The 23,001-nt window shown below is 47.2% G+C and overlaps 2 protein-coding genes across 2 annotated transcripts in view; both read left to right on the forward strand.

The window, feature by feature from the left end:
- CDH5 (cadherin 5) overlaps nt 1–21,506 on the forward strand; it is a 38,717-nt gene extending 17,211 nt beyond the window's left edge. Inside the window, exons 3-12 of the mRNA XM_007993560.3 lie at nt 3,097–3,385; nt 4,795–4,911; nt 5,827–5,991; nt 6,871–7,058; nt 8,763–9,010; nt 12,741–12,883; nt 14,657–14,781; nt 15,122–15,227; nt 17,410–17,655; nt 19,366–21,506. Coding sequence (XP_007991751.2) covers nt 3,097–3,385; nt 4,795–4,911; nt 5,827–5,991; nt 6,871–7,058; nt 8,763–9,010; nt 12,741–12,883; nt 14,657–14,781; nt 15,122–15,227; nt 17,410–17,655; nt 19,366–19,883 — 2,145 coding nt within the window. The 3' untranslated portion in view covers nt 19,884–21,506. The remainder of the gene's footprint in view (nt 1–3,096; nt 3,386–4,794; nt 4,912–5,826; nt 5,992–6,870; nt 7,059–8,762; nt 9,011–12,740; nt 12,884–14,656; nt 14,782–15,121; nt 15,228–17,409; nt 17,656–19,365) is intronic.
- On the forward strand, nt 20,069–21,506 carry LOC140711686 (uncharacterized). Its single transcript, XM_073015429.1, has one exon. The coding sequence runs from the start codon at nt 20,069–20,071 to the stop codon at nt 20,753–20,755; it is 687 nt and encodes a 228-aa protein (XP_072871530.1). The 3' UTR covers nt 20,756–21,506.
- Nucleotides 21,507–23,001: the final 1,495 nt, after the last annotated feature.

Genomic DNA, 23,001 nt, shown 5'->3' on the forward strand with positions numbered 1-23,001 from the left:
CCCTGCCCAACCAAGGGGGCGATCCTCACTCCCTGTCTCCACTTCCTCCCCTTCTAGACTTTTCCCTAGGCTGCATCATCTAACTTCTCACCCTATCAACCCCTGTCACTGCCCTCACTGAGGGCTCCAATGACTGCACTGCTGCTAAACCCTGGGGACACTTTCCAGACCTCATGGGATGTGGCCATACCCTTCTGGAATCTCCCTCTTCTTTCTTGAAACCCCAGCCTCTTTGAGTTCTCTGGAGGAGTCAAGCCCTTTTTTTTTTTTTTTTTTTTTTTTTGAGAGTCAGAGTCTTACTCGGTCACCCAGGCTGGAGTGCAGTGGCGTGATCTTGGCTCACTGCAACCTCTGCCTCTGGGGCTCAAATGATCCTCCTTGCTCAGCCTCGCAGGTAGGTGGGACTACAGGCGTGTGCCACCACAGCCAGCCTTTTTTTTTTTTTTTTTTCTGTATTTTTAATGGAGATGGGGTTTCACCATGTTGGCCAGGCTGGTCTCAAACTCCTGACCTCAAGTGATCCACCCACCTCGGACTCCCAAAGTGCTGGGATTACAGGCGTGAGCCACCACACCCACCCGAGCCCAGCCTTTCTAAAAGTCCTCACCAGATGCCTTCACGTAAAATCCCTTGCTCTATTTGACCTTAAATCATGTGAGGCAGACTCAGTAGCTTATGCCTATAATCCCAGCATTCTGAGAGACCAAGGCAGGAGAATTGCTTGAGCCCAGGAGTTTGAGAACAGCCTGGACAACATAGTGAGACCCCATCTCTACAAAAAAATACAAAAATTAGCCAAGCTTGGTGGTGCACACCTGTAGTCCCACCTACTCCAGAGGCTGAGGCAGAAGGATCAATTGAGCTCAGGAAGGGGAGGTTGTAGTGAGCCGACACTATACCACTGTACTCCAACCTGGACTACAGAGTGAGACCCTATCTCAAAAAAATAAAAAGAGGTTGGGCGTGGTGGCTCACACCTGTAATCACAGCACTTTGGGAGGCTGAGGCAGGCAGATCGCTTGAGGTCAGGAGTTTGAGACCAGCATGGCCAACATGGTGAAATTCCGTCTCTACTAAAAATAGAAAAATTAGCCAGGCGTGGTGGCACGCGCCTGTAATTCCAGCTACTGAGGAGGCTGAGGCAAAATAATCACTTGAACCCAGGAGGTGGAGGTTGCAGTGAGCCAAGATCATGCCACTGCAGTCCAGCCTGGGCAACAGAGCTAAACTCCATCTCAAAAAAAAAAAAAAAAAAAAAAAAAAAGCAATGTTGCACTTCCTCACCTAGGTCCTGAGAGCCAAATAGGATCTGTGCCCTCTGTTCTCCTAGTGGGAGCCTGGCACCTCCCAGGCACCAAGGTATATTTTTTAATTGAATATAATTCTATTTTGGGGACATACTAATCTTCTATGAGAGTATCATTGTATATGCATAAAATACTATTCTACGGGAACTATACTGTTCCTAATATTTTCTGTTTCTATGATTCTTTAAATGGAATGTTTAGCAATTCTAGCCTTCTAAGATCCTCTAATCTGTGGCTCTATTATTAATAATTATTAACTAGCACTTATTGAGCCCTGTTTCGTGTAAGATGCTTTACATATATTATTTTCCAAATCTTATTCCTTGGGACATGAACAGTACATGTTACACAGAAAAATGGTTCTGTGGCCTGAGAAGTATGGAAAATCCTGAGTTACACAAAGTTCACTGGAGTTCTCTTCTGCAGAGCTGTACATTGTAAATCTCCAAGAAGAGAATATTTTATATACCATTTCCTGTACTGGGCCCAGAGGTGTGCTGATAAATGTTTGACAACTGGCTGTCCAGGGGAAAGGGTTTGATTTGTAGTACTTGCCAATTTCCACAGTGTAAATACTCTCAACATGTCTCATTTCAAGCTATTGATGTGATGTTATCAAAGGCCAAGACAAGATGGGAGAAGATACTCATGAGCGCATCATTATTTAGTATTTCCATCATACAGATACCACAAACACAGATAACCTCAAAACGTAGTCAAAGGTAGCAAAATAATTAGGAAGCGATGAATTCTGGGAATTTGTTGTTTTTCATATGATTTATTTAATTGTAAGTTTACATAATTTAATTTGTAATAATGGCTGTATTTAACAATCAGCTCACAAATATTCCTGAAAATTTAAGCTGGTTCTCAAAAGCCAAGCTGATACAATCCAGTGCCAGCACACCACTGGCTAGGACCCCATCTTTGTGTGGAACAGCAAAAGAGTTCAGTGTTTCCCAGAACTCATCTTCAAAGGTGCTGTTCTACTCCCCTGAGCAAAGCAACATCAGAAGCGATATTATTTCCGTTTTACAAGTGAGGTAACTAAAACTCAGAGAGGTTAAGTGATTTCTACAGGGCAAAAATATCCTTTACCTTCCAATGGCACCAAGTATATTTTTCCACTCAAAAAAAAAAATGTTTTCTAAGCACCTACTCTGTTCAGGCACCATTCTAGGCATATTGGGACTCTGCCAGGCAACTCACACCATGAGAACAATTCATTGGTGACTAGTCAGAGGTTCTTTTTGGCTTTTTAAAAATTTTATTTTCGGGGGTACATGTCCATGTTTGTTACATGTATATTGCATACTGGTGGGGATTGGGCTTCTAGCGTACCCATTACCCAAATAATGAGCATTATGGTCAATAGGTTATTTGTCAACCCTCGCCCTTATCCCAATCTCCCCTCTATTGGAATCCCCAGTATCGATTATTTCAATTTTTATGGTCATATGTACCAATTGTTTAGCTCCTACTTATAAATGAGAATATGTGGTGTTGGATTTGTTGCTTCTGGGTTAGTTCACTTAGGTTCATTTAGGATTATGGCCTGCAGCTCTACCCATGTTGCTGCAAATGACATGATTTTATTCTTTTTTATGGCTGCCAGAGGTTCTTGATAAAAACCTCAGTGTCACATTTAGAGACCCTGGCCAGCACCACACACCACAAACACACATGCACACACACGCACATGCACACTTGTGTACACATTCTCATTCACACACTCTCACATGCAGCCGCCGCCACCCATTCCCAGTTCACGTCACCTCTTCTTTTCTAGATCAAGTCAAGTGTGAGTCGCAAGAACGCCAAGTACCTGCTCAAAGGAGAATTTGTGGACAAGGTCTTCCGGGTCGATGCAGAGACAGGAGACGTGTTTGCCATTGAGAGGCTGGACCGGGAGAACATCTCAGAGTACCACCTCACTGCTGTCATTGTGGACAAGGACACTGGCGAAAACCTGGAGACTCCTTCAAGCTTCACCATCAAAGTTCATGACGTGAATGACAACTGGCCTGTGTTCACGCATCGGTTGTTCAATGCGTCCGTGCCTGAGTCATCGGCTGTGGGTACGTTGTATGCCCACTCTGTCCTCCTTCTTCTCCCTCCTCCCTCCCTCATCCCCAACCTGGGGGCGCCTCTCACATCAGCCACTTCACTGCCTGGGGTAGGAATCCAGTGAGTTCAGGGCAGTGATTGTAAGGCCTGTGTTGCCACTTTATATGATTTGAAAGAAACTCTAGTTCCTAACAAGCTCTGATCTGGCCACAGGCTGAGCTCTGACCCTAGCCCTGATCCTAATCATGGACTGAGCCCTGACTACAGTCATAAACTTGGCCCTGATCCTGATCACGGACTGAACCCTGACACTAGTCATAGACTAAGCCCTGATCCTGATCATGGACTGAGTCCTGACCCTAGTCATAGACTAAGCCCTGATCCTGATCATGGACTGAGCCCTGACTCTAGTCATAGACTGAGCCCTGATCCTGATCATGGACTGAGTCCTGACCCTAATCCTAGACCTAGCCCTGATCCTAATCATGGACTGAGCCCTGACTACAGTCATATACTTGGCCCTGATCCTGATCATGGACTGAACCCTGACACTAGTCATAGACTAAGCCCTGATCCTGATCATGGACTGAGCCCTGACCCTAGTCATAGACTGAGCCCTGATTCTGATCATGGACTGAATCCTGCCCCTAGTCATAGACTGTGCCCTGATTTTGATCATGAACTCACCCCTGGCCATCAGAGGCACAAACGTATCTCACTACTCTTTGGAACAAACTCCACCCACTGCCTCTGACTCTCAGGACTAGCACACAAAGAGTGTAGCCTTTACATGTGAAGATTGTCATGGCCTGCCACCAAGGCAAAACGATTAATCTCTAGGGGCCATGCAGGAGTGGTGTGGGGAACAGAGCACTAGCCCCAAGGTGTGTCACCAGCCTGGGCTCTGGGCTCAGGAGGTTATTACTCTACCTCTTCAGAAGACCCCAGACTCCAGGGGGTTCCAGAAAAGAGCTTCCCTCCTCACCCCCTTAGTCCAGAGTCCCCAGCCAGGGCCCTAGGACCAGACCTTTCGGTTGAGTGTGTGATCCTGGAGTTCAAGGGGATGCGAGAAGTGACACCACCCCTTTGGGGGCACCTTTCCAGGAGACGGAGAAGCAGCTCATTGCTGTCCTCGGTTTCTCTCCCTGACTCCAACCCTCTACCCCCTCCCTCTTTTCCCCAGGGAGCATACAAGCCACCTGATCTCTTTGACCCCTTCAAGGTTGACCTGGCTGGGCTTCCACTGCCACCAGCACTTTGCCCCCATGCAGGCTCCTCAGAAAATAAAACAGCCTTTTCTTCCCAGGACCTGGGGGAGGTAGGGACAGAGCACAGCCTGAGCCCCATCTGCTGTCTTCCAGGAATGGGGTAAGAGGCCTTGTAGTCACAAGTCAGTAACCCCAGGATTCTCTCTCTGCAGGGACCTCGGTCATCTCTGTGACAGCAGTGGATGCAGACGACCCCACTGTGGGAGACCACGCCTCTGTCATGTACCAAATCCTGAAGGGGAAAGAGTATTTTGCCATCGATAATTCTGGTCTGTGTGACTAACACTCCTGGACAGTCACTGACTTGGAGGGACGAGGGGAGGTGGATACTCCAGGTGCATGTGCTAAGGGAAGTCCAGGCTGACAGGTGTCACTCCACTGAACCACACTGTGCCATGGAAGTAGTCAGTATCACACATAAAGACAAGGCGGCTGGTCAAGGGAGAAGGAAGCAGGCAGGTGCCCAAGACATGGACTCAAGTCCAGGGAACAAAATCAGGATCTCGTTACCCAAGAAGTGACCAAGGGGTAGCAGAGGATGCTGGCTAGCTGCTCTGGGTACAGGTTCAGACAGATCTGGATTCCAAAACCAGCTCTGCTACTCACCCCCTCTAGAGACCTTGGACAAATCAACTAACTTCTGCAAGCCCTAGTTCCCTCATCTAAGAAGTGGGAATGCTTATATTTATATTGTATGGTAGCTGTAAAGTTTGAGTTAGATCGTGTATAAAGGCAACAAGGCCCATAGTAATTGCTCATGTGGTGACTTAACAAAAAATGTAAGGACTGACTCTTGCAAGCAAGAAAGAAGTCCAGTGGAACTGTCTTTCAGAGAGATGGCAAATATGTAGCACAGATGCCACTACTATGCTACAGTGCAACAAGGCAGACATCACTAATCTATCACAGAACTCTTTCCCTTTGAGCCTAGATATGGCCTCATGGTCTTTGTCAACACAATATTTCAGGCGGCGGGAACCAATACTGAACCCAACTATTGGGCCAGCTTCGGCCTCACAGTATACACCATGGAGGTAGTGGGTTGTAGACTCACAGTTCTCAGCCCCAGTTACACAGTGGAATCACCTGGGAAGCTCTTAAGTCGGGTTCTCTCTGGGCAGGCTCCAGGCGTCAATATTTTCTAGAAGCTGGTAACATGGCTCCTGCTGGGACTCTTTTTGCAGGACGTATTGTCACAATAACCAAAAGCTTGGACCGAGAGAAGCAGGCCAGGTACGAGATCGTGGTGGAAGCGCGAGATGCCCAGGGCCTCCGGGGGGACTCGGGCACGGCCACCGTGCTGGTCACTCTGCAAGACATCAATGACAACTTCCCCTTCTTCACCCAGAGTGAGCCCCTCCTCTAGGGCCCTGGGAAGGGGGGCTGGGATACCCCAGACTCAGTGACTTGGGGCTCTGGGAGAAGAGTTACAAATCCCTTTACCTCTCCCTCTATCCCAGGGTAGGCCTGAAGCCCAAAGGAGTACTTTGGGTGAAGGGAGGGGCCCTGTTTCCATCCCAGTACCACATTCCCAAGGTCATCCTGCTGCCCCCTGCCACAATCCCCTCATAGGCCAGAGGGAAATCCCACTCCTTGCTGGGTGCCACCACTGTACGGTGTCCCACCATGAGACACAAGCAGTTTCACCAAGATCCCATGGGCTTGTAAAATCAAAGCCCTGAGACTCAGGTCCCAGCTAGAAATTCCCACAAGCCAGTGAACATGGGGACAGCAAAGTTCTATATCCAGAGCCAGGGCTGGGCCCTGATCCCACCTACAGACTGATCCTCCCCACAAAGAATGTCTGATGAGAGCTTTTCCCATACCCTGGGGTAGATGGCTCTCGCTTGCAACTCCCAGTGCTGATGCTGTCGTTCAGTCATTCAGCCGCCCTAGAGACAGGCCAGTTGTCCTGAAGTGGCTTCCTTGTACATGGCATAAGCTCCCTGAAGGCAGGACTTGTTTCTCTTGTCCATTGATAGTTCCCCTAGCAAAGTGCTTGGCATACAATAGGTGCTTAATAGCTATTTATTGGATGGAGGGATAGATGGATGGACACACAGATAGGGAAGACCCTCTTTACCTTGAGAATCCCAGGGATATTATTAGTTATGATTATTTTATTATGCCCATTTCTTGTCTCAAAATATGTTAGAATAGCTGAAAGAGACAATCGCCTTGTCTATCTCATTAACCCAAGCCCCTTTGGGGTACTCTGTTTGCATCAGCCAAGTACACATTTGTCGTGCCTGAGGACACCCGTGTGGGCACCTCTGTGGGCTCTCTGTTTGTTGAAGACCCAGATGAGCCCCAGAACCGGATGACCAAGTATAGCATCTTGCGGGGCGACTACCAGGACGCTTTCACCATTGAGACAAACCCCACCCACAACGAGGGCATCATCAAGCCCATGAAGGTTTGTAGGCCAATGGTAACAACATCAAACATGGGGCTTGGGGCTCTTGGCACCCACAGGTCCTGCCTGGGGGTTGCTCTTGGGCCAGAGACCATCAAAGGACCATCAAAGCTCCCAGCTGGTCATGTGTTCATGGAGACTGTGATCCAGTGTCTTAGGGCAAGTTACTCGGGAAGCAGATCTTAAGGCAAAGATTGGGTATAAATCATTTATCTGGGAGGTGACCCCAGGAAGCCCCAGGAGCAATGACCCTTTTGGGGGGTCAGTGTGGAAAATATCTCAGAGTTGCAGCAGCTGAGGGTGAGGGAGCTGGGGTATTTATACACCCACTTCCTGTAGCGTTGACAGGACTGCTCCTGGAGGTTTTACCTCTCTGGCACTTTCTGGCCTGCCCTGTGTCCTAGCCAGTAGAAATCCATCAGCATGAAGAAAACAGTGAGTAATTGTGGTGAAATGGATGGCCACTGACAATGGATGCTGCTGACAGAGAAGCCAGATCAACTGAATCTGGAAGAGGAGGGAGAGGACCTGTGGGGGGCATAAAAAATGCCTCTGGAATGGCCATGCAGAGGACTGCAAGTCCTGGGCCTGAGTCCTTCTCTGACCCAGCCCCATGCTGGGGCCTGGAAACACCAAGGAGAGGCAGACACAGCCTCCAGTGTCAGCAAATCTCTCAGCAAATGGGGAAGACATATGCATGAACAAAAAAAGTATAGCCAGGTGTTAAGTGATACACAGCAGCTCTGAATGGGGAGGGGTTCAGAGCTGCCCCCTGCCACAATCCCCTCATAGGCCAGAGGGAAATCCCACTCCTTGCTGGGTGCCACCACTGTACGGTGTCCCACCATGAGACACAAGCAGTTTCACCAAGATCCCATGGGCTTGTAAAATCAAAGCCTTGAGACTCAGGTCCCAGCTAGAAATTCCTCTGCTGGGAGGGGTTTCTGAGAGAGCATCTGATTACCTTCTGTTTGGCTTCCTGAGGGATGAGTAGGAGTTTTCTAGGCAGGCAAGGGCAGGAGAAGCATCTTGAGCAAAGGTATAAAGAAAAAGCATGTCTGACCGGGCCTGGTGGCTCACGCCTGTAATCCCAGCACTTTGGGAGGCCGAGGCAGGTGGATCACCTGAGGTCAGGAGTTTGAGACCAGCCTGGCCAATATGGTGAAATCCTGTCTCTATTTAAAATACCAAAATTAGCTGGGCGTGGTGGCAGGTGCCTGTAATCCCAGCTACTTAGAAGGCTGAGGTAAGAGAATCGCTTGAACCTGGGAGGCAGAAGTTGCAGTGAGCCGAAATCGCGCCATTGCGCTCCGATCTGGCACCAAGAGTGAGACTCTGTCTCAAAAACAAAGAAAAAGCCTGTCCTTAAGGACCTGTGGGTAGAACCACTAGTGATGCCCTTAAGAGCAGGACCATAGTTGATCCATTGCATGTCCCAAACGCTGGAAACAGAGCCAGGCAAAGAGCCAGGGTTGTGGGTGTGGCCATGAGGCTGCTGAGATGAAATGGGGAGCAGCTGAAGACAGACATTAGGCCCAGCTGCTGTCTTGATGACCTCAGAAATATCACTTGTCAAGGCCGTGGGCCCCTCTTCTATAAAATGGGTGTCATCCTGGTACTACCTTGCACAGTTGCTGTGCAGATCATGTGCCACCCACATGCTTGGCCCAGAGCAGGCACTCACCATCCTTTTTTCTTATGCAGCCTCTGGATTACGAATACATCCAACAATATAGTTTCATTGTCGAGGCCACAGATCCCACCATCGACCTCCGATACCTGAGCCCTCCCGCCGGAAACAGAGCCCAGGTCATCATAAACATCACAGATGTGGACGAGCCCCCCATCTTCCAGCAGCCTTTCTACCACTTCCAGCTGAAAGAAAACCAGAAGAAGCCTCTGATTGGCACAGTGCTGGCCATGGACCCCGACGCGGCTAGGCATAGCATTGGGTAAGGGCATTGGGTAAGCATTGTCGATGAGGATGATGAGGACAATCCGGCCTGGATGTGCCTATGCCTGCTGGTCTGCGGCCAGGACTCACAGAGGGGAACTGGCTCCTCCTGGCACTTATGGGGAAAGTGACAGAGGCAAGATAAGAAGTCCAAGCTCTTGCACCTGGCAGCCTGGCATCTTGACCTGCGCAGGCTCCCCCACCTAGCATGGTCCTGGGCATCCAGAGCTACTTGTCCTCTGTCCCGCCTTGAAGGCTTGTTCTCTGCACCACAGCTCTCACCAGTCCTATGTGGTAAGATCTGACAGTCAAGAGAGCAACCAATCAGATGACACACCAGAGACATTAAAACTGTATTCTTGAATCTATCTCCCCCAAAGCACAAAAGTAAGAAGTGTTCATTTCATATGGTGAAACAACACAAAGATCTACCAAGAAAACATTGATAACCCCCACTCTCAGATAACTCATGTTCGTGGCCTGACCTGGTCCTATTGCTCCTTTCTTTTCATGACCACACAAATATATGGATGCATTTGTGGTGGGTTTGTTGTTGTCTGTTTGCTTTTGGTGTTTGATTGTTTTAAATTTTTTTTGGATCATGTCATGCTCATTTCATCGATATTTGCTCTTCTATCTTAACTAAATTTCTCTTTTACAATATTTAGAAAAAAAATGATATTGTTCCAACAGATACTTTTTAGAGCCATATAATATGCAATAGTAAGTATAAATTCAATTAAATTTAATTTTATTGCAGATGCATAGCAGATTTTGCCAGCACCATTTACTAAATATTATAATAATAAGTCATCATTTTCCCACCTTTGTTATATACTAAGTTCTCTGTATATACCTGAATCTACTTCTAATTCTCTGTCCTATCTATTGTTCTATAGCAAAGCCATTCTATTTTATTCTACTAGCTTGTATAAGTCCATTCTCCTATAAAGAAATAGTTAAGACTGGGTAATTTATAAAGAAAAGAGGTTTAATTGGTTCACATTTCCACAGGCTATACAGGAAGTATAGTGGCTTCTGCTTCTTGGGAGGCCTCAGGAAACTTACAATCCTGGGAAAGTAGGCATGTCTTACATGGCCAGAACAGGAGTGGGAAGGGAGTTGTTACACACTTTTCAACAACCTGATCTCATGATAACTCACTATCATGAGAACAGAACCTAGGGGATGGTGCTAACCCATTCATGAGAACTCTGCCCCATCTATCCACTTCCTACCAGGGCTCACCTCCAACACTGGGAATTACATTTCGACATGAGATTCGGTGGGGGGGACATAGATCCAAACCATATAGCTTTACACTAGACCTTAGATATACATAAAAGTTGTTCCCTTGTTGCTTTTTTATTTGACATAATTTTTTGTCAACTCTCATTTTTTCTTTTGTGAAATTTAAAATTTTGTATCCAGGTTTTTTAAAAACATTAGAATTCTAATGTTGTATATTATCAACATTAGTGTTTATATATTAATTTTGGTATCGCTAATCTTTCAAGGGTATTAAGTCTTCTTACTAAAGACAAAATATGTTCTTACATTTTGGCCTCATCTCCTAAGTTTTAGGACTACTCTTTTCATGGCCATTCTACTCTAAATAGCCTGTAATTATAATTTTTGTTTCTCCTTTGATCCAAGAGTTTATTTAAGAGATTGACTTGATTTCTTTATTTTCATTTATAAGTCATAGGGTATTTTTTTGGTTTTGCTTTAGCTTGTTCTGTGATGTGATACAATTGTATTTGTGTCCACTTCCTCCTAGAATATCTAAGTTTTGACTTTATGTATTTTAATTTTTCCACTCAGTTAACAAAGGCTTGCAACTATTTTACCTTCATTTTGGCTTGTAACTTTTATCCAAATGTAATTGGCCAATTTGTTCTGCTTAAATATTTTGCCTTTAATTCTGTTTCCTGATGTTACATTTGTTAGTCCTGTTTTCATGTTATTCATATTTGCCTAATGCAAATATTCCAACTTTTACTTTTAACTTTTCCAGGTCATTTGGCATTAAGTTGTCTCTTGAAAACAAGAATGCATTTGGCTTTGCTTTTTAATCTAAACTGAAATGCTTTGTGTTTAACCTATTTACATTTTTCATCATAATTGATATGTTTGATCTTACTGCTTTTATCTTGTTTTACATTTCTCATTTATCAAACTTAATGGCTTTTTTCTTTTTCCCCAGCTTTGCTATACAGTCTATGTTTCTTTATTTTTTTTTTTCTCCTAGATATTTGGATGAGGTGCCTCCATTTTTTATTTCTACCAGTGAGATTTACTTCCATCTGCAAAATTTAAAATGTTTCCTTGGACCTATATTTTCCAGTTAAAACTATTATACATATACACACACCCATTGCTTTTCTATGTATGATAAACAAATCAATAGTTTGTTTTAATTCTTCCCATACCAGGTTTACCTTATATTGAGATGTTTAGTTAGATACAGTAAGTTTTCAAAAAAAAATTCAGGAGACAAATATCTTAGTTCTTTGCCTTTTTTTGGATGGTGGGGACAGGTTCTTCCTCTGTTACCCAGGCTAGAGTGCAGTGGCACAACCATAGCTCACTACAGCCTTGAACATCTAGGCTCAAGCAACCCTCCCACCTCGGCCTCTGAGTATCTGGGACTACAGGCACACACCACCACACCAGGCTAATTTTTTTTGTTGTTTTTTTTGTTTTTGTTTTTTTGTGTGTTTTTTTTTTTTTTTTTGGTGAGACAGGGTCTCACTCTATCACATGGGCTGGTCTTGAACTCCTGGCCTCAAGCAAACCTCCAGCTTCAGCCCCTCCCAAAGCACTCAAATTATAGGTGTGAGCCACCACGCCCAACTTTGCCTTCTAATAACACCTAGATGCATTCATATAATCCTCAGATTATAAACACTTCCCTTCAAAAATACTGTCAATGTATTCTAGTATTTAATTTTGTGGGGGCATCTGAGGCAAATCTGATTTTTCTTTCTTCGTAAGGAAATTATTGCTTTCTGTCTGGACTCTTTTCAATTTCTTCAGACAGCCTTGAAATTCGTACGTGTCATCAGGATATGCCTAAATATTGGGTGTTTTTTTTTTTTCAATGATGCCTGATGTCAATGACACCTTATAATCTGTAGGCTCAAAACTTTCTTCAGATCAGGAAAGTTTTCTTTTCTTTTCTTTTCTTTTTTGTTATTTCTTCTGCTCTGTTTGTTCTGGGATTTTCCTCATTGGTAGCAACTATTATTCCTATATACACAAAACATATATATTTATCTTTCAATAGATTTTTCCTGATTTCTGAAATAACTTTTTAAATTTTTTATTTCACAAAGTTAATTTCTTTGTAATTACTTCATATTTCTTCCAGCTCTTTTTGTATTCCTTCCTGGCTCTTGCCCAGTGATCTTTTCATTAATCACTAAAACAAGTCCCAGCTATGGTGTGATGTCACCTGTTCAGCTCTGAAAGTGCATCTGATGGTCTCAGGTACCACCTTCAGTCCAGTGATGGCAATGTAACTAAGATCAAAGATATTATCTTGCTATCCTGAATCCTTCTGTGTAGGTCCACTCTTGTCTGAGTGGCAGAGTGTAATGAGCAGTGACAGAGGGGCATGGAGTGGGATGCAGGGGACAGATGCAGAAGGGCCTTGTCCATCATGCTGAGGAGTGTAGACTCAGCAAAGAACACTGGAAAGCCATGAAACTCTCTCCCCTGGGCAGATACTCCATCCGCAGGACCAGTGACAAGGGCCAGTTCTTCCGAGTCACAAAAAAGGGGGACATTTACAATGAGAAAGAACTGGACAGAGAAGTCTACCCCTGGTATAACCTGACTGTGGAGGCCAAAGAACTGGATTCCACTGGTGAGTGGCCGCATCTGCCAGGGCACCTGGGTTCTTTTCCTTTTCCTTCATTCTTCCAACTGGCATAATCAATCATTTGGGGTCTCGAGGGGTATTAGAAGTGCCTGCTGAAGCACCCGCTGGTTGGGATGCTATAGAGCTTCCATGCCTAAGTGTGGTCCTTGAACCAGCAGTATCAACATCTCCTGAGACCTTGTTGGAAGTGCATCTCAAGCCTCACCCCCACACTGAATCAGAATCTCATGCATGTCACAGTTCAAAAAGCACTGTCATGAAACAGGCTGTGCAGATGTCTCTGTGACGAGAATCACCCAAGGCACCTATTAAGCATAAAGCTCTACTCCACCCTGCAGGTTCTGGTCCAGTGAGCCAGAGATGTGCATTTAACAAGGGTCCCATGATTCTTAGTATCATGGCTGTGTGGGAAATGTTCCTTCAGAGGGTGTTTATGCACCAGTTAATAGGTAGAATTCAAAATGTGAAGCAGCTTCCAACTTTGAGATTGTGAGGTTCTCCAGAAATTGTGTAATTTTTGCCAGAGGGAGGGGCAAGAGTTGGAGTTTTGCATCCTTTATCTATATGAGAAAATCACAATCACCCTCCAGGAGAATTATTAATACTCCACTTTACCCAGGAGCCCACTAGGCCAAGGATCCCTGGAGCCTGCCAGGCCCACCCAGACTCTCTTCTGCCAACACAGCTGCTGCCCCAAACTGTAATGGACTCCTGTATGTTTGGCCAGATCAGTCTTTGCTTCTTTCTCCTCCACATAATCCCATTAATAGAATCTTTATACTTCAATAGTTTAAAATATGGAAAATACAGAAAAAGAGAAGAAAATACTCCTCCCACCAATGCCACCATGCAGAGACAGTTACTGTTAGCACATTCTTGTATTTTTATGGTTTTTTCTATACATATTTTTATACTTACATGAGATCGTAATGTTTGTGTAAGATAATATATTCCGCATTTTTACTTAACCTTATTCCAGAACCACTTTCTCATGGTGCTCATTTTTTTTTTTAAGGGAGAGACACGGTCTCACTCTGTTACCCAGGATGAAGTGCAGTGGCACGATCACAGCTCACTGCAGTCTCTAATTCCTGAGTTCAAATGATCCTTCCCACTCAGCCTCCTCAGTAGCTGGGACTACAGGCATGCACCACCTCACCCAGGAAATGTCTTAGTTTTTTGTAGAGATGGGGTCTCAGCCATGTTTCCCAGGCTTGTCTCCAACTCTGGGCCTCAAGCAATCCTCCCTTCTGGGCCTCTCAAAGTGTGAAATTACAGGGATGAGTCACAGCACCTGGCCTTAATTTTTCTAATTATATTTTTAAGATGTAATTTACATAGGCATTGTCAGTGGCCATACATTCCATTCTTTTCCAGTGGCCTAATTTACTGACCAATCTCACTTAGGTTGTTTACCTTTTCAATTCTTTTATGATTAATTTATTATGTTTTAGGTATTTAATCAAATAATTAAATTTTTAATTTTAGAAATTTAATTACAATATTTTTAATGCTCTTAGGTGGTTTACCTTTTTGATTCTCATAATCAAAGTAATACCTCAGTAAACCTTATGGATGAAGATTTAACACCTCCCCCCCCACCAAACTCCTTTCATCCGGAACACCATCCCGGGCCTCTGTTCCACAGCCTCCTCCTACAAAAAGTGGCCTCCATAGGGCGGCCCTCCTTCCACACATCTCCACCCCCAGGGCCAGCATCAGCTGAGCCCATAATGGTGACAGTCTTCTCCCCTGCAGGAACTCCCACAGGAAAAGAATCCATTGTGCAAGTCCACATTGAAGTTTTGGATGAGAATGACAATGCCCCGGAGTTTGCCCAGCCCTACCAGCCCAAAGTGTGTGAGAATGCTGCCCATGGCCAGGTGAGTCTGGTTCAGGTGGGAGGGGAAGGCAGCACCACCCTGGGGCAGGCTGAGGGGCAGAACTGCTCAACAGAGTCAGCAAGAGTTCCCCTGTATAATAGCCTTGAGGAAAATAACATTATGCCCATTTTACAGGTAGAGAAACTGAGGCTCAGAGAGAATGTATGGGGAGTAGATTGGCAGGGCAGGGGAGTAGAAAGAGTGGCTTTATGAAGAACTAAATAGGTGAGTGTTGCAGGTGGGAAACAGCCATGGTCAGGTCTAAACCCAAGGGCTCCATCGCTAAACCTCAGACCACCCCACCACCATCACTGACTATCTCCTGTCTTCCACACTCCAGCTGGTCCTGCAGATCTCCGCAATAGACAAGGACATAACACCACGAAATGTAAAGTTCAAATTCACCCTGAATACTGAGAACAACTTTACCCTCACGGATAATCACGGTAGGCATCAAAGTAATCAGTTCAGACATGCGTGTAGTGCCAGCTACTCAGAAGGCTGAGGCAAGAAGACCACTTGAGCTCAGGAGTTTGAGGCTGCAGTGAGCTATGATCATATCACTGCACTACAGCCTGGGCAATGGAGTGAGACCCTGTCTCCAAAAAAAGAACAAATGCAGTCAGTTGGCACTAACAGGGTCGGGGTGAGGTTGAGTCTTGAGGCACCAAGGTCAAAGACCAGGCCAGCAAATTGAGGGCAGGCTCCCACTGGGATTTTCAAATCATTAGATATTTTGTACAATTCCTGCCACGTACATTGTACAATTGGTCTGTGCAATGATCAGAGACACTCCATCCAAACTCCCAAGTCCACATCACCTGCAAGGAGCCAGCAAGGAGTACAAAACAGATGTGGGGATGCAGGCAGTCAGCTCCGTTGAAGAACTAGCCAAGGAGTCCCCTCCCACACTGGAGGCTCTCTGCGTCAGCAAAACTGCAAATTAAACATGGAACTTTGAGGTTACTCCCAAAGAGTCAAAACTGGAAATATGAAGTCCTAAATCCCAAGGATACAGTGAGCTTTGTTTTAATTCAGCTACAATGACTGCTCACGATTAGCAGGGTGGCCGTGTGATGTCATTAGCAGCCAATCGGAGCTTCTGAGGAGCAGGTGCCGACTTGAATGATGATGCTGAGTTGACTTCATTCCAGCCACAAGTAGGCAAGCTTCCATGGCCTCTGAAATTTCCTCAGAAAAATAGAGAAAATTCCCCTTGGGTTCAAGCAGAGTGATCCTTCACCCAGCATGGGATGGAATTCTTGCCTGTCCCTAATGGGCAAAACTATGGTGGATGAGGATGGCTGTATTGCAGCAGCCCATTGCTACCTTTGAGGAAGATTGGGGAGTGGGGTCCCTGAGAATTGGAGGCAGACTTGAGGGATCAGCCACAGACCAGCCCTTAAGGAGACTCCTGTGGGATGGAGAAGGTGGCCCTGATGTGTTGACAAGTCAATGACAGACCATTCAACACCTAGTTGTCATTAGAAGTAAATAATGTGGCAAAAATGTCACCCCCTCCCCAGTGTCCACCTCAGTCCCATCTCAGAGTGGGGATCTGCAATACAGTAGAAAGATTCAGTGCCACCCCAAAGACACCCATATACAAATAGGAGGCAAGCCTGCTGGTGTCAAATTCACTTATATCATGAACAACCTGCATGTCAAAATCTCTAGTTTCTCCCATAAGCATCAATGACATATAGTTTATTAGAAATATAATAGACTTAATGCTGAAATGTAATTATGAATAATGAAATATAGTTGGCTTTCATTCAAAATCTAAAAGATGGATTCCTGGGCTTTTCAATCCAGTGTGTGGAGCCTGTGTAGCTATGTAAATCCTGGAGCAGAGAGTCCCTGGATCCTTCTCTGATCATTGACATTACAACCTCCTGAGACCCTGCAAAAGGCAGATTATCTGGCCTCTGCCCAGAGCCACTGAATAAGAAGTGTGTGTGATCATAGGGGTCTGAAAATCAGCGTGTTTTAAAAGCTCCCTGGGGGATTCTTGGGTACAGGAAATCACTGATTGGATCTGGGAAGGTGGGCGGGGCCAATATTTGGACAAAAGCATTTCCCAGTTCCAAACTGCCTAGGAAACCCACAATTCTATATGTAACCATTTTCTCTGTGCCCCGAGGGACATGCCCATTGTTTTCAACAATGTAACAATGGATTTTCAGAGATAGCTGAAGCTGCCTTAGAAGTTAACCTAATGCGAAAAGACTTTTTAAAACTTTATTTTTCCCCATTGCTTGTCAAAGCTTGAAACAGTGCATTAATTAATAGAGCTGAAAGAGAAAACCTCCTGATACTGGAGTGGGGTTAGAGAAGAGGAAGGGGACAGGCATCTGTTGCTCACAATTACAGAAAGCAAAGGATTTTACCTTCTTTCACCAAGGCATTCTCGGAGATTGGGTCAAAGCAGCTGCCCCAAAATATCCCTTCTATGGAGGAACAGGCCTGCACTCAGATGGCTGAAACAAGAGGTGCTGGGTGCAAAGGGCAGAAAAGCAGCCCAGGTAGCACGCGGGCTGGTCCAGTCAGGGAAGGCTTCCTGGAGGAGCCAGGTTTCCCCATCTGTGCAGATGGCAAAGCCTGACTCTGAGGCCTTGGTGTTTCCAGATAACACGGCCAACATCACAGTCAAGTACGGGCAGTTTGACCGGGAGCATACCAAGGTCCACTTCCTACCCGTGGTCATCTCAGACAATGGCATGCCAAGTCGCACGGGCACCAGCACACTGACCGTGGCCGTGTGCAAGTGCAACGAGCAGGGCGAGTTCACCTTCTGCGAGGATATGGCCGCCCAAGTGGGCGTGAGCATCCAGGCAGTGGTAGCCATCTTACTCTGCATCCTCACCATCACAGGTCAGTGCTGGGCAGTGGGTGGAAGGGGATGGAAGGTGTTGCAGGGAGGGGAAGCTTCACAGCAGAAGTAGAGGCCAGGGGTTCAGGCCCAACCCTGCCTCCAATCTGCGATGCAGCCCTTGGCCAGTTCATGTGCAGGATATAGGATGTGAGCTCCATCCACCTGGGTACTCACGGTGGGGGATGAGCCACAGAGGAGGAGGGGCCAGGCTCAGGACTCCTCCCCCACTCATCAGGCCAGTATCACTTTAAAATAACTTATACATAACAGTCACTCCTTCCACTTAGATGTTTTCAGCGTTTACTGTGTGCCAGGCATTGTTCTGGGCATGTATTTACATAAAACCTATTTTTGAAAAAGGAAAAAGGATCCAGTTCTAAAATGGAAAGTTTAAAAACTTCTAATTTAGATTGTCTCCACGTGCTTTCTTTCTTTTTATAGAATTCCTCCGGCCTTGATACTTGATACTTTTTTCTTGTTTGGGCCTTGGAAATTTTAGGAGCATTGTAGGCCTTAGTTTGGATTCCCCAGGGAGCAACCCTGGGATGAGGACTGAGGTGGAAGTGGTTTATTTGGGAAGTGGTTTATTTCCCTGGATACCTCCTAAGGCAGAGGGGGAGTGAAGCTGGGAAGGGAGGCGGCCAGCAAAGGTGGAATGTTCCCGTGATGAGGAACTGGAGCCTCCTCCCACAAGGGTGCCAGGGCGCAGCGTGGGGCCACCCCCCAGCATCTTCCCACAGGGGGAGAGGAGTGATGTACTGTATCCTGCATTTCACTCGCCATGAGATGCGGCAAGGGCTGATCCTCCAGAGGAAGCCCTCAGGTGATTGGAGATCGCCCTGGAACTCAAGGCAAGGCCTGGATTCAGCCACAGGGCACCTGCAATATGGACTCCAGGCCTCTCCTGCCTGTAACTCCCCTGAGAGCGCCCTCGATATGCCCCCCTTCTGGGGCTTCTCCAGCAGAGATTTCTCCTTTATTAATAATTAATGATGATGATGGCATCCCCACCACAAATAGAATTGTATTTAACCTCGCAACCATCTTCCCAAATATAAACAGAGCAGGGAAGTCATCATTTCCGTTTTACAGACAGGGAAACTGAGGCTGTGGGGCAGGGCTGCCTCCCAGGGCATCCCAGCTTTACTTATGTATGTGGTAGTTTGTTCAGTAACTCAAAGCTAGAAGGCCTGAGCCTCATTTTAGAAACTCTCTGCACTTTACGGCCCACCCCTCCTCAGGGATCCAAGACCCTCTCATAGCCACGCCCCTCAGAGATTCCCACAGGCCGGACATCCGCACCTGCCCATGGGTGTGGGGGAAAGGCAGGGATGGGAGTGTCGGGGGAGGTGGGGATGGGGGTGCAGGGGTGCGGCGGGGACGGGGTGTGGGGGGGATGGCGGGGATGGGTATGTGGGGGAACGGTGGGGATGGGGTTTCAGGGGAAGTGAGGGGCCAAAGGGATGGGGTTGCAGGGGAAGGGGGGGCCAAAGGGATGGGAATGCAGAGGGGGACGCGAGGGAGTTGCGGGGGGTGGTGAGGATGCGATGTTGGGGGGCGGCCGGGATGGGGGCGTGAGGGGGCAGCGGGGATGGGGGCACGATGGGCGGTGGGGATGGGGGCGAGAGGGCAGGGCGGGGATGGGGACATGGGGGGCCGCCCCGGCCCCCAGCCTTGTCTGACTCTGCCTCTCGGCTCCCTGGCCGCAGTGATCACCCTGCTCATCTTCCTGCGGCGGCGGCTCCGGAAGCAGGCCCGCGCGCACGGCAAGAGCGTGCCGGAGATCCACGAGCAGCTGGTCACCTACGACGAGGAGGGCGGCGGCGAGATGGACACCACCAGCTACGACGTGTCGGTGCTCAACTCGGTGCGCCGCGGTGGGGCCAAGCCCCCGCGGCCGGCGCTGGACGCCCGGCCGTCCCTCTACGCGCAGGTGCAGAAGCCGCCGCGGCACGCGCCAGGGGCACACGGGGGGCCCAGGGAGATGGCAGCCATGATCGAGGTGAAGAAGGACGAGGCGGACCACGACGGCGATGGCCCCCCCTACGACACGCTGCACATCTACGGCTACGAGGGCTCGGAGTCCATAGCCGAGTCCCTCAGCTCCCTGGGCACCGACTCGTCCGACTCTGACGTAGATTACGACTTCCTTAACGACTGGGGACCCAGGTTTAAGATGCTGGCTGAGCTGTATGGCTCGGACCCCCGGGAGGAGCTGCTGTATTAGGTGGCCGAGGCCACTCTGGGCCTGGGGGCCCAAACCCCCTGCAGCCCAGGCCAGTCAGACGCTAGGCACCACAGCCTCCAAAAATGGCACTGACTCCCCAGCCCAGCACCCCTTCCTCGTGGGTCCCAGAGACCTCATCAGCCTTGGGATAGCAAACTCCAGGTTCCTGAAATATCCGGGAACATATGTCAGTGATGACTACTCTCAAATGCTGGCAAATCCAGGCTAGTGTTCTGTCTGGGCTCAGACATCCACATAACCCTGTCACCCACAGACCGCGGTCTAACTCAAAGACTTCCCCTGGCTCCCCAAGGCTGCAAAGCAAAACAGCCTGTGTTCAACTGCTGGAGGGTCTTTTTCTAGGGTCCCTGAATGCCCTTGTGAGGCTGGTGAGGTCCTGGTCCCTATCTGCCTGGAGGCAAAGGCCTGGACGGCTTGACTTGTGGGGCAGGGTTCTCTGCAGCCCATTCCCAAGGGAGACTGTGACCGTCCATCATGCCCTCTCTCAGGAGCCCTGGCCCTGCTCCAACTCCTTCATACTCCACTCCAAGTGCCCCACCACTCCCCAGCCCCTCTCCAGGCCTGCCAAGAGGGAGGAAGGGGCCCCATGGCAGCTCCTGACCTTGGGTCCTGAAGTGACCTCACTGGCCTGCCATGCCAGTAACTGTGCTGTACTGAGCACTGAACCACATTCAGGGAAATGGCTTGTTGAACTTCGAAGCAACTGTGAATTCATCCTGGAGGGGCGGTGGAGATCAACAGTGACAGATCACAGGGTGAGGACTACCTCCACACCCATCCCCTCTGGAGAAGGCCTGGAAGAGCTGAGACCTTGCTTTGAGACTCCTCAGCACCCCTCCAGTTTTGCCTGAGAAGGGGCAGATATTCCCGGAGCAGACAGCTCTCCCCTTCTCTGCCTCACCTAGTCGCCAATCCATGCTCTCTTTCTTTTCTCTGTCTACTCCTTATCCCTTGGTTTAGAGGAACCCAAGATGTGGCCTTTAGCAAGACTGGCCAATGTCCAAACCCACTCATGACTGCATGACAGAGCCCAGCCATGTGCCTTTACACTTCGCTGTTGTCACATCTCAGGGAATCGAACCTCAGGCATACCTTACAGAAGGCAAGGCCTTGCCCTGCCCAACCTCTGTGATCAACCGAGCATCTTCCACTGGAACGTTTCACTGCAAACACACCTTGGAGAAGTGGCATCAGTCAACAGAGACGAGCAGGGAAGGAGACATCCAGCTCATCCTTCATCATGGACTGAGGTTCCCACTCTGGGCAAAGCCCCTCACACTGCAAGGGATTGTAGATAACACTGACTTTTTTGTTTTAACCAATAACTAGTTTCTTATAATGATTTTTTTACTAATGATACTTACAAGTTTCTAGCTCTCACAGATATATAGAATAAGGGTTTTTGCATAATAAGCAGGTTGCTATTTAGGTTAACAATATTACTTCAGGTTTTTTAGTTGGAAAAACAATTCCTGTAACCTTCTATTTTCTATAATTGTAGTAATTGCTCTACAGATTATGACTATATATTGGCCACACTGGTGCATGACAAGTACTGTATTTTTTTATACCTAAATAAAGAAAAATCTTCAGCCTGGGCAACATAGGGAGACCCTATCTCTACCAAAAAAAAAAAAAAAACTAATTAGCCAGGCACGGTGGCATGCATCTGCAGTCCCAGCTACTTGGGAGGCTGAGATAGGAGGATCACTTCAGCCTGGAAGGTCAAGGCTTCAGTGAGCTCTGAACATACCACTACACTCCAGCCTGGGTGACAGAGTGAGATCCTGTCTCAAAAAAAGGGAAAGAAAACCTTTGAGATTCTTCCATTTCTAGAGCTGATAGAGCACTTGTGAAACACACACACATGCACAAACATATAAACATGCATACAAGCATGCACATACACACACAAATACACATACATACACATATGCACACACATACCACCATCACCATCATCGGAGGAACCTACAGAAGAGGGAACATTTGTAGATTCCTAGGAATATGCCAAAGCTTTTCAAAGCCTTCTATGGAGAGCTCATTCCTCAACTTTTCCTTTTAAAATTTTTGTTAGCTTCTTATTGGCCCCAGCCATTATCACTGCCTCAGGCAGCTGCAATGTTAAACAATTGCCACTGATTACTTTCAACAAATAACCTCAGAGAAAAGGCTGTGTGCATTGAATGGGCACCAAGTCAGGTCAAATGAACACAGCCTTGCAAGTGGAGTCTCTTCCAGGGAACTACCAGACAAGTTGAATAATGACAGTTATCTGGGAATTGGACTTTGCAGAAGCTCCAACCCTGTTCTGATCTTTCTGTTTGTCTTTAGGCTGCTGATTTCCACCATGATTATGAAACCACTGGGTTTCAAGGCTACCACAGGTCTCGGGAGAAGGGGATGGGACTAGGGCAAGTTAAAATGCCATCAAGCTCTGCCAGATATGGTGGCTCATGCCTGTAATCCCAACACTTTAGGAGGCTGAGGAGGGAGGATTACTTGAATATAGGAGTTTGAGATCAGCCTGGGCAACATAGTGAGACCCAGTCTCTATTTAAAAAAAAAAAAAAAAAAAAAAAAAGGACAATGCCATCAAGCTCACTGTTCTTACCAATATTTACCTGTTAAAAAAAAAAAAATAGGTACACCTTGGATTGTTGCAAGTTTTTGATTAGTTTTCAGAGTTCTGAAAAAGTTGGTTTTGACAATTTTGGCCAGTATTCTCATTGCTTTTCTCGGGGAGAAGTGCTCCTTACTCAGTCATTCCTGCCAATGCCACCCTTTCCAACTGGTTTTTGAGCTGTTTTCCCACCTGTCTGAAGTACCTGCTCCCTGAACTCACGGTTGTCCAATCCCTGGAGCCTATGAAATCTGTTCACTACTTCATTCTCCAAGAAGCCTCCCCATCCCCAAGACACCTCCAGATAGGACAATTTCTGTCCCTCCAACCTTCAAGGGGGCCTGGCTCTGAGCTCTTGGCCACCCTGGTCACCTCCTCTGCTTGGAACCTGTTTACCCTAAGGTAGGAAGAGTGATCTTCGTAGTGGAGGAGGGCCTGCCTCTGAATTTGTACATTTTATCATACCCCAAACCC

Source organism: Chlorocebus sabaeus, chromosome 5 (genome assembly GCF_047675955.1).
Source record: "Chlorocebus sabaeus isolate Y175 chromosome 5, mChlSab1.0.hap1, whole genome shotgun sequence".
Lineage (NCBI taxonomy): Eukaryota > Metazoa > Chordata > Mammalia > Primates > Cercopithecidae > Chlorocebus > Chlorocebus sabaeus.

What these genes read in the sequence shown, in the direction of transcription:
- LOC140711686 (XM_073015429.1), top strand. Translation starts at nt 20,069, where the DNA reads ATGTCAGTGATGACTACTCTCAAATGCTGGCAAATCCAGGCTAGTGTT.